Source organism: Terrapene carolina, unplaced genomic scaffold, assembly GCF_002925995.2.
Source record: "Terrapene carolina triunguis isolate 2854851 unplaced genomic scaffold, T_m_triunguis-2.0 Scaffold246, whole genome shotgun sequence".
NCBI classification, from domain to species: Eukaryota; Metazoa; Chordata; order Testudines; family Emydidae; genus Terrapene; species Terrapene triunguis.
The window spans coordinates 967,506-978,625 of NW_020664597.1; the positions used below are offsets into that span (position 1 = coordinate 967,506).

The window sequence follows — 11,120 nt, forward strand, 5'->3', positions numbered from 1 at the left end:
TGTGTACCTACCTATTCTAAACTCCTGTCGAAACATTTTTATGCATCAATCCGCTACTAACACATTTTTGCTTACCCTACTAAAACTTACTTGTATTTGTCTATTTTTGTTATCTGTTTTCTGCTATTAATCTCTGCTGGCTCCATACAGTTGCTTATATCTTACTGGTCTGTTTTTGTTGCCTTGGGTTTTTACCTGTTAGCTCGTCTTGGGTGCACCTGAAGTTAGCAATTCCCTTATGACATTCTGTTTCACCCTGCTAGGTACACGGACCAAGGTTTACAATTTACACAACCCTGAAGCATATTTCAGGTAGAATGCTGCATCAGCAGAGACACATACAAAAGCAAAAATTCCTTTAAATGTTTTTATAATACTATATATATTCATTTCTCTAACATTATTTAGGATATATATTTAACTAACACAATTCATTACCCAGTTTTCTAACAAGGTAATCTTTTTATGGCCTCTAGATCAAAATAGTTTGACAAATTTTCCTCAGAAAAATTTCTCCTTTACTATAAATGTGTCAATTTTCTGGCCAATCTAATATCCCAAGCCAAATTTACAGTGGTGCTAAAATACGACTTTCTAACGGAAGAGGGAGAGAACCTTAACTAAGATATGGAGAAGCTAGTACTTCTGTTTAGTATTTCATTATAGCTTATCATTTTGCTTATAGGTTTATATATAATGTATTATTTACACACAATAGGGGCTGAGTTAATTATGTCATTATTTCAGCATTGTATCTACATGCACATTCTTTAGTGACTTTTTCATTTTAATGTAGTTTTGTGCATGGAATAAAATTAATTTATATTGGGAATTTCCCAGGTGAATCACTGTGATTTTCTACAGCTCACTTTACTTTAACTTATCTAATATCCTAGTAACTCAATGCTAAAATGCACTGTAGGAATCTTGGTACAGTTCTTTCGCTGTAGTAGGAGCAATAGCTTAGTGAAGGCACATCAGTTCTTTAGCTGGTGAGATGGGAAGTTCAAGCTCTTCTTGACAAAAATTTGTTTTGTTTTATATTTTTGTAAAAATTCATTTGAGGGGAAGGGTATCTACTTTTGTTTCTATTGGTAGGATAGGATTTTACTTTTTACTCTTTTTAAACTATTTATTTAGGAAGTTTTAACAAGTTTACGAATCCTTGCCATGTAAATATCAGAAACAAAACAATAATTACAACAGTTAGCTTTTGTTTAAAGAGACATTATAAAGGAATATAGTCATCAGATCTGTCTGTTTAACAATGTGTTACCATATTACAGAGTGACCCTCATTACAACACATACATCATTTCTAGGGATTTTATTAAATTGAGTGAAATCTCTATGTACATATTTGACAGATCAGGTATATCTAGCAAATGTTAATATTGAAAAAAATTGGACAGGTGTGCTGGGTTTCTTTACAAGTGATGTATTTTTTCTGAGTACTGAATAAAAGGTAACCAAATATCTAAGTGTCTATCTGTCCTCTGTCTATTTTACTGGGTACCTAACTGGTGTGTTCATTTTTCCATAACCACAACCTCCATATTTCTGGAACCATTCCTCAATGGTTGGGCAATTTTTCTTTTTCCAGGGAGAGCGTGGGCAGCAGGTATAATAGGCCAGGGGAGGCTCTCCCTCTCCTGGCACTGCCGCAGCCACCGGACCCCACAGTTGCAGGGTTTGGCAGGCGAAGATTTTGCTTTATTATGCCCCATGCAGGTTCCAGGGTGGCTGAGGATGTGGAATGTGCTATTCAGCTTCCTGGGTTCATCAGTAATCTCCCTGGACTGCAGAGAGATGACTGATGAACCCCGGAAGCTGAGTAGCAGACACCGTCTCCTCGGCCACCCCGGAACCTGCATATCCAAAGCATCTTCCAGAGTACGAGACGCTTTTCCACAGGGCAGCTTGGGGTCTGGGGAGGGGAGGCACGGTGTGGCTGCAGCTGGCCTGGCGCTCCTCCGGGCAGGTGAGAGGGCTCACCTGGGGCTCATCCAGCCGAGGGGGGGCACTTGGGCCTCCGGCTAGCCAGTGGCTCATCTGGCCAGCGGAGCTCATGGCTTTGGCCCCGAGGGGGAGTGCAGGGGGTCTCGGGGCTCCATCTGCTGGGGGGGGAGGGTGCGGATGGAAGGGGAGGAGTGGGGGTTAGCCTCCCCAAAGGAGGGCTCCACCCACCACTCATGAATGAGAGGCTACCAATAACGGAGCAGCTGTTAGGAGAAGAGATATTATTTCTTCATTTCCCTTTGTGTGACCGTTTCCACTAGGAAGCCCCAAGAGGATCACCAAAGGATTATTTGGTAATAAAAATCTAACAGTCTGTGATATTTGGTTGCATCCCAATACTCTCTGATGACTGGAGATGTCGACCATATACTGTATGCATAAAAATCTTTCACCACAATTTCTCCAACATTTATCCCCATTCAGTGTCTCTATATTTTTAACCTGACTAGTGTGATGTACAATTGCAACAGTATCTTTTATTGTGCTACAGACTGAGGTTTCTGGTCCAGCTAGTCCACACTATTTCATGAGTCTGTACAAAGTATCTGGCCTCACTCTTGGTCTTTTCTTATTCCGTATAAATTCTAACAACATCCTCTGTATTTCTGTTTGGGATTTATCTGGGATAATCACAGAAAGATTTTGAAATAAGAAAAAATATCCTTGGCAGATTATTCATTTGGACCGTGGCTATTCCCCTCAGACAAGAAATGGCATACTTCCCCCACAACTCCAGGTCTTTTTTCATTTGCTGAAGTATAGAGCTTGGTTTGACATTTAAAGCATAGAGCTCTGTTTCCTTATAAAGGATGATACAGTAAATATAAAATACTTTAATGCCCTGTACTATAGATTATGTGAAGTAAAATCTTTTCTTTTTAAATTGCCTCAGATGGTGTTTGAATTCTTCATGTTGCTATCTAAGCTACTGGTATTCAGCACCCCAAACTCATGATAACCCTAATATGGAATTGATAGGGGTTATTGGCCCTTAGACAGAATGGTGACAGATGCCAAATAAAAGCCTCCGACAGACGGACAGACCTTCCAACAAAGCACCGTCATTCTACACCTCTCACTGGTAGCATGTTACTTTAGTATGAGACAATTAAATTGAATGAGAAGGATTTCATATCACATTCATCTGTCACTAACTGAGTGTTTGTGTGGAATTTCCCAGGTATCACTTTATGGAACACCGATACCCTTAGCAAACAAGTGGGGACAACGATGCAGCACAAGACTGAATTTCAAATCATTGCATCTGACACTATGGAAGCTAAGGCCTCTGCTCTCAGTCTCTCAGGATCCCTGAAGGCGAGTTTCCTGGGGGGCCTGGTAGAAGTGAATGGATCTGCAGCATTTTTAAATGATACCAAGAAATCCAAAAATCAAGCCCGAGTTACTTTACGATATTCAACAACAACCAGGTTTGAGCAGCTGGCTGTAAGCCATTCAGAGCGCCAGAATATCTCTTATCCTGCTGTATATGACCAAAATGAAGCAACCCATGTGGTCACGGCTGTGCTGTACGGGGCTCAGGCTTTCTTTGTGTTTGATCGGGAAGTTTCTTCAACTGAGAGTGTAGAAGAGATACAGGGAAACATGAAACTTATGATAGAAAAATTACCGAAGATTTCGGGAGGAGGAGAGGGGTCTGTGAAAAAGGAAAACAAGAAAGAAGAAAAGGCTGAAAACTTCAGTTGCACGTTCTATGGTGATTTTGCTATTGAGAACAATCCAGTTACTTATCTAGATGCCATGGAAATTTATTCCACCCTCCCCAAGCTGCTCGGTGACAATGGGGAGAAGGCCGTACCAGTTAGAGTCTGGCTGTACCCGCTGACCAAGTTGGATTCCAGAGCTGCTCAGCTGGTGCGTGAGATCAGCATAACACTGATCTTTGATGCTCAAACAGTCTTGGAGCAACTGACCGAACTGGACATGCGATGCAATGACATGATGAAAAATCCAATTGCCACAACCTTCCCTGAAATCAAAAAGAAAATCCAGCAATTCAAAGACCTGTGTCAGCAAGACAGAGAGACTTTCCAGAAAAAACTAGCAAGAATCTTACCTGCTATCCGTGGAGGTGGAGCAGAGGAAGGGGCCCTGGTGGACATTTTAATAAGCAAAAAGCAATCACCATTCAATACACAGAGACTCAATGAATTTCTGGATACAAAGCAGCGAGAGATGAATTTAGTGGATTCCTACCTTAGTGTGCTACAGAATGTGGAAGTCGTATCCTCCGAGAGTGAACTAGAAAAAATAGTCCTCAGCCCTGAGCATGATTCTGTTGTGTCTTTCACACTCACTTCAATACACAACAAAGAACCATATTTATCAGATTTGACCTTGTGGCTTCAAAGACAGTTTCTGGAGAAAATTCATGATTCAGCCTCAGCCAGTTCTCCTGATGAGAAATCAAACTCCAAACAGTGGTTTGTGGATGAAGAGATAAGAAGAAAAGCACGAAAATTCGCAAAGTCCTTCTTAGACTTTACCAAGGTCAATAAATCTCAAGAAAAGACCCGGTTCGTTGTGGCCTCCGTTCCAGATGAGGAGCATCCAGGAGCTTCGATTTACCTGTATGCAGATGGAGAACGGGTCAGCACCAACTTTGAGCCTCCATCAAAGCCTCTTCCTCCCCTGATTGATGGAATCAGACATGACCGTGTGCAGCTCATGTTTAACCCAGCAGCCTATGGCAGGGCTGCGATATCCGGCTATCTGGTAGAGTACAGAATTGTAGGGCAGGAGAACTGGACGGCTGTGAATGCAAATAACACACAAGAGACATTCACAGTAACAGGGCTACGTGCAAACACCGAGTACCAGTTCCGATACGCTGCCGTGAGCAAACCAGGGCTCAGCGAGAGCAGCGACATGAGTGATCCTGTGAAGACTCTTCCTACCAGCCCCCCTGGGAAGCCTGTAAAAGATACTGTAGAATCATCTGCCGTAACTCTCACCTGGCAGAGTCCAAGTGTCATTGGAGATGGAGTCAGTATAAGGGAGTATAAGGTGGAATATAAAGAGAAGACAGGAGATACGAGTCAGGAGGGGAAAGGCAAATGGCTGGAACAAAGGACAGGAGAGAGAACTGGATCTTGTAACATTGATGGACTGAGGCCTGAGATGCTCTACAGATTCCGAGTAGCGGCTGTGTGTGCGGATGGAGCTGTGAGTGACCCAAGCGAGGAGACTTCTATTTCAACAGTGAAGGTAGGAGAAACATAAATAAATCTAAATAGTCTCCCCCTAAACTTGCCTTCCCATTAGACAAATGAGCTTTAGCGAGTAATCTCCATTAGACACAGATGGGATCTATCTCAATGAATTTGACCTCCAGGGCACTTTGAGAAAACAGAGTCCACAGATAATGACTATTGTAGTAAAACTCATCTATGGGAGTAGTCTGAAATATCGTGGGTGCATAATGTAGGATATGACTTTATTCAAACTGGGTCTGGAGATAACAGATAAAACCAAGATAGAGTCGGGCACCTGCAGTGACTGGATGACGCAGGGAACACGTAAGTGACTATGGTTATTTCACCTCTGGGTCACCTGTCCAGACCTGTCTCATTTTAGAGCCTCGTGGCTGTTTCAGGGGCAGACAGGCCTGGGATGACAATGGTGTCCTGGCTTATCTGCCCCGTGACGAAGTGGGAATGTTCTTAATGTTTTCTCTGAATACTGTATGTGTGCCTCAGTTTCCCCTATATATTGCTTCAGTATCAGAGACCCTGAGAGGGTAGGTGTGAGTACCATCTGCACAGAGAATGACAGATACCCTGTAACCTAGCAACCGATAGCTGCCCCCCGCCGCAAGGTATTGGGAACAAAGAGATCAGGTTTTGCCCAAGAAAGAGACAAAGGATAGGAGGGGCTACAGGGGGTCTGAAGCCAGGCAGTTGGAAGAGGTCAGTCTCCTGTTTGGGGACTCAGAAGAGGGAGTCCAGGGCACCAGGCCCTGGATCATCTCAAGATGGACTTTGCTGAAAGTTCCTGATTTCTGTGCTAGCAAGCTCTGTTCTACACTGTGTCCCATCAACTAATAAACCTTCTGTTTTACACGCTGGCTGAGAGTCACTGCTGACTGCAAAGTTGGGTGCATGGCCCTTTGGGGGCATGTAGGGCTTCCCCAGGTGTCCCATCCAGGTAGAATTGCTGCAGGGAGATCACGGGATGAACAGGGGAGCTGAATGCTCCGAGGTCAGACCCAGGAAGCACTGAAGCCGAAGAAGTTTCTTGCCATGGTGTAAGGGTGCCCAGAGAAGGGAGTCACGCTGCCCCAGAGTCCTGACTGGCTTCTCTCAGAGCAGTTCCAGAGCACCCAGACTGTAATTCCTGTAACAGCTCCCCAGATGTTCTGCCTACTCTGTCTAGGAATTCAGCAGAGGGAACTGCTTCCTCAAAGTGACCAATCTTGGCTGGTGTTGGGTTAGAATTCATTTCAGTACTGAGTGCAGCAGTGATGAAGTGTTGTTATTCTGATTGTATGAGTCCAGGGCAGCAGAACTGTGCTTAGCCTGCCCTGATTGAGGGGGTCGCCCTCAACGGAACTGAACTCTCTAAGTAGGGATGCCAAATCACAGTGAGAGTGAAACTGGTGTTTGTGCCTGGTGGTGAGGTGTCTGTCATGTCACAGAGTTATAGACACCAGGTGATCCTCTTTCTCTGCACTGTTTGAAAGACAGAGCTGGTTAGACTCAATTGAGAATCTTCTGTTTTGTTAAATGATCACTAGAGCTCAAATCCTGCTAACCAGGTCTAGGTGCTGTGTCTCAGTCTTGCTGTAGAACAGTGTTTCAGGGCTTGGCTACGCTTGTGAGTTACAGCGCAATAAAGCAGCCCCGGGCACCCTAGCTCACTCCCCGTCCACACTGGCAAGGCCCGTAGAGCGCCCTGACTCTGCGGCTACAGCGCTCCTGGTACTCCACCTCAGCGAGTGGAATAACGTTTGCTGCACCCCCGCTGGAGCACCCCAGCGTCAGTGTGAACGGGGTGTTGCATTACTGCACTGTGATCAGCCTCCGGAAACGTCCCTTAAGTCAAGTGGCCACTGTTGTCATTGTTTTGAATCACTGTAGGAATGCGGATATGCCCTTTGAAAGCTCCATTTCTGACAGCCGGCTGCTTATCTGCTCCAGGACAAAGCAACCATTACTGTGGAATGCGTGTGTGTGAGAGAGAGAGGTGGGGGAACGGGGGTCTGCTGGTGTCTGAACTTACAAGACAGCATGCTGACATGCTCTCCACCCCCCCCAAAACCCACTCTCTCTCCCCCCACATACACACAACACACTCCCTGTCACACCCCACCCCCCCATTTCAAAAGCACGTTACAGTCACTTGCATGCTGGGATAGCTGCCCATAATGCACCGCTCCCACTGCTGCTGCAAGTGCCACAAATGTGGCCACGCCAGTGCACAAGCAGCTGTCAGTGTGGACAGACTGCAACGCTTTCCCTACTGCGCTCTACAAAGGCTGTTTTAACTCACAGCGCTCTACAGCTGCAAGTGTAGCCATGCCCCCAGTGAAAGAGGCTGCACTAGCAGTGAGGGTCTGCACTAACTGCTGAAATCACTGAGAACTGGATTAAGAGGTGGGACCTCAAGATGAAGTGTTGCAGTAGAGAGGCAGGTGGGAGTAGAGAAAATGGTGGGGCAGCAGCATACAGTGACGGAATGAATAACAGCGCAGTGCGGGAAGCGGTGCGGTGTGAATGCTGGGAACTGTGAGCCGGATATGGTGGTGGCAGCAGCAGCTGAGGTATTACTGATGACACCTGAGAATGTGCACTCATATGAACACACCTTTGAACTCTGGGTCTTCACTGATGAAGGACATTAAAGCTGTGTGGGTGCTAAAGGAACATTTGTTTGTCAGACTTTCACTCTGCAAGGTGAGAAATGGAGGCAAAGGACACTGCCTAACATATTCTGGGGTGGGTGTTTGCTCATGGTCAAACACCACAACCGCTGGTTAATTACCCTCACTATTAAAAATGTACTGTTTGAAAGACAGAGCTGGTTAGACTCAATTGAGAATCTTCTGTTTTGTTAAATGATCACTAGAGCTCAAATCCTGCTAACCAGGTCTAGATGCTTATTTCCAGTCTGAATTTGTCTAGCTTCAACTTCCAGCTATTGGATGGTGTTCTACCTCTCTCTGCCAGATTGAAGAGCCCATTATCCGATATTTGTTAACCACATAAGTACTTATAGACTGTGACCAAGTTACCCCTTAACCTTCTCTTAGGTGACTAAATAGACTGAACTCCTTGAGTCTTTCACTCTAAGGCACATTTTCTAATCCTTTAATCACTCTCATGGCTCTTCTTTTGAATGCTCTCCAATTTATCAACATTCTTCTTGAATTGTGGATACCAAACCTGGACACCGTATTCCAACAGCGGCTGTTGGAATAAAATAACCACTCTACTCCTACTTGAGATTCCCCTGTTTATGCATGCAACTGTGGAGTAGTAAGGACTGTTGGAATTGGAAGCTGTCACTTTAAGAATGGAGGGGGGGGGTTCCCTGGTCCGGCTTGCAGGCTACAAGGGGGCTTCTTAGCAAGGCATGCAAGTTGCAACAGCTAGTTTAAAGCAAGGTGAAGTGAATTGGCCTCACTGCCTTAGGGTATGTCTACACTACGAGAGTAGTTCGATTTCACTTAAATCGAATATGTGGAATCGATATTGCAAAGTCGAACGTGTGTGTCCACACTAAGGACAGTAATTCGACTTTGTGAGTCCACACTAACGGGGAAAGCGTCGACATTGGAAGCAGTGCACTGTGGGCAGCTATCCCACAGTTCCCGCAGTCCCCGCTGCCCATTGGAATTCTGGGTCGAGCCGCCAATGCCTTCTGGGTAAAAAAATGTGTCGAGGGTGCTTTTGGGTAACTGTCGTCATCCATCCATCACTCCCGCCCTCCCTCCCTGAAAGCGCCGGCGGGAAATCAGTTCGCGCACTTTTCTGGTCAGTGACAGCGCGGACGCCACAGCACTGCGAGCATGGAGCCCGCTGCGACCATCGCTGCAGTTGTGGCCGTTGTCAACGCCTCGCAGCTTATCATCCACCTTTCCCAGAGGCAGATGCAGATAAATCAGGCGAGGAGGCTACGGCACCGCGGTGAGGGCCTGAAGTCTGAGAGTAGCACAGGCCTGTCAGAAAGCACGGGACCCAGCGCCGAGGACATCACGGTGGCAATGGGTCATGTGGATGTTGTGGAACGGCGATTCTGGGCCCGGGAAACAAGCACGGACTGGTGGGACCGCATAGTGCTGCAGGTCTGGGATGAATCCCAGTGGCTGCGAAACTTTCGCATGCGGAAGGGGACTTTCCTTGAACTTTGTGAGTTGCTGTCCCCTGCCCTGAAGCGCAATGACACCCGGATGCGAGCAGCCCTGACTGTCCAGAAGCAAGTGGCCATAGCCCTCTGGAAGCTTGCAACGCCGGACAGCTACCGGTCAGTCGCGAACCACTTTGGCATGGGCAAATCTACCGTGGGGGTTGTTGTGATGCAAGTAGCCAACGCAATCGTTGAGGTACTGCTCTCAAAGGTAGTGACCCTGGGAAACGCGCAGTCCATCATAGATGGCTTCGCCGCGATGGGATTCCCAAACTGCGGTGGGGCTATAGATGGAACTCACATCCCTATCCTGGGACCGGACCACCAGGCCAGCCAGTACATCAACCGAAAGGGCTACTTTTCAATGGTGCTGCAAGCACTGGTGGACCATAGGGGACGTTTTACAAACATCAACGTCGGATGGCCGGGCAAGGTTCATGACGCTCGTGTTTTCAGGAACTCTGGTCTGTTTAGACGGCTGCAGGAAGGTATTTACTTCCCGGACCACAAAATAACTGTTGGGGATGTGGAGATGCCTATAGTCATCCTCGGCGACCCAACCTACCCGCTAATGCCCTGGCTCATGAAGCCCTATACTGGCGCCCTGGACACTGAAAAAGAACTCTTCAACTACCGGCTGAGCAAGTGCAGAATGGTGGTGGAGTGTGCTTTTGGCCGTCTCAAGGGGAGATGGAGAAGCTTACTGACTCGCTGTGATCTCAGCGAAACCAATATCCCCATTGTTATAGCAGCTTGCTGTGTGCTCCACAATCTCTGTGAGAGCAAGGGGGAGACCTTTATGGCGGGGTGGGAGGTTGAGGCAAATAGCCTGGCTGCTGATTACGCCCAGCCAGACAGCCGGGCGATTAGAAGAGCCCAGCGGGACGCGCTGTACATCCGGGAGGCTTTGAAAGCTAGGTTCCTGAGTGAGCAGGGTAACCTGTGACTTTTAAGTTTGTGTACAGAGAAGCTGAACCTGCCCCCGTTTCTTTACCCAGTTAATGTTGACTATCCTCTCCAGTTACATACCCCCTTCACCCCCTTCCCCTTCCAAAAAAATAAAATCACTTCTATTTTGTTAATGAACACCGTTGTCTTTATTACTGTTTTCGCGGGAATGTTTTAAACCTGGGATGCAGACTGTGGTGGGGAGCGGGTGTAGTGTAGTGATGCAAATGACGCTTCTAAACGCCAGGAATGACAGGCTCTGCAGTGCTGGACTGGTTGTTGCAACGGAGCCTGCCACCCCTCCTGATCGGGACTGTGTGTATGTGGGGGCTATGTGACTTTGTGGCAGGGGGAGGACAGTTACAGATCCCCTGCTGCGTGGCTCTGTGATCCAGGATAAGGACCGCTGCATAAGATCTGTAACTGCCCTCCCCCGCCACAAAGTCACAGAGCAACCCCCCACCCCCACAGAACATGAAAACCACCTCCCAGACTGACCAGGGTAACTAGTGACTGCACTGTGTATGTGCCCTGCTGCTGGACCTGCCCCCGCCTCTGTACCCTGCTAAAGGTGACTGTCTTGTCCAATTACCAACCCCCTTCTCCCCCTTCAGACAGACTCTCCTCCAAAAGAACATGATGGAAACAGAAATTAACAGAAAAGTATTTTTTATTAGCAACTACACATGAAACTGGGGGGTGAAACTTGGACGAGGGCTTGTGTGAGGCGGGAAGGAAGGGACTTGTCAAATTTTGGGGAATGAGAGCCTTCTAGTACTAGAGCAG

At 46.8% G+C, this 11,120-nt stretch overlaps 1 protein-coding gene across 1 annotated transcript in view; it reads left to right on the plus strand.

Annotated features, from left to right (window-relative positions):
* LOC112121589 (stonustoxin subunit alpha-like) overlaps window positions 1-5,261 on the plus strand; it is a 29,757-nt gene extending 24,496 nt beyond the window's left edge. The window contains exon 4 of the mRNA XM_029912794.1: window positions 3,199-5,261. Coding sequence (XP_029768654.1) covers window positions 3,199-5,261 — 2,063 coding nt within the window. The remainder of the gene's footprint in view (window positions 1-3,198) is intronic.
* The last annotated feature ends 5,859 nt before the right edge of the window (window positions 5,262-11,120 follow it).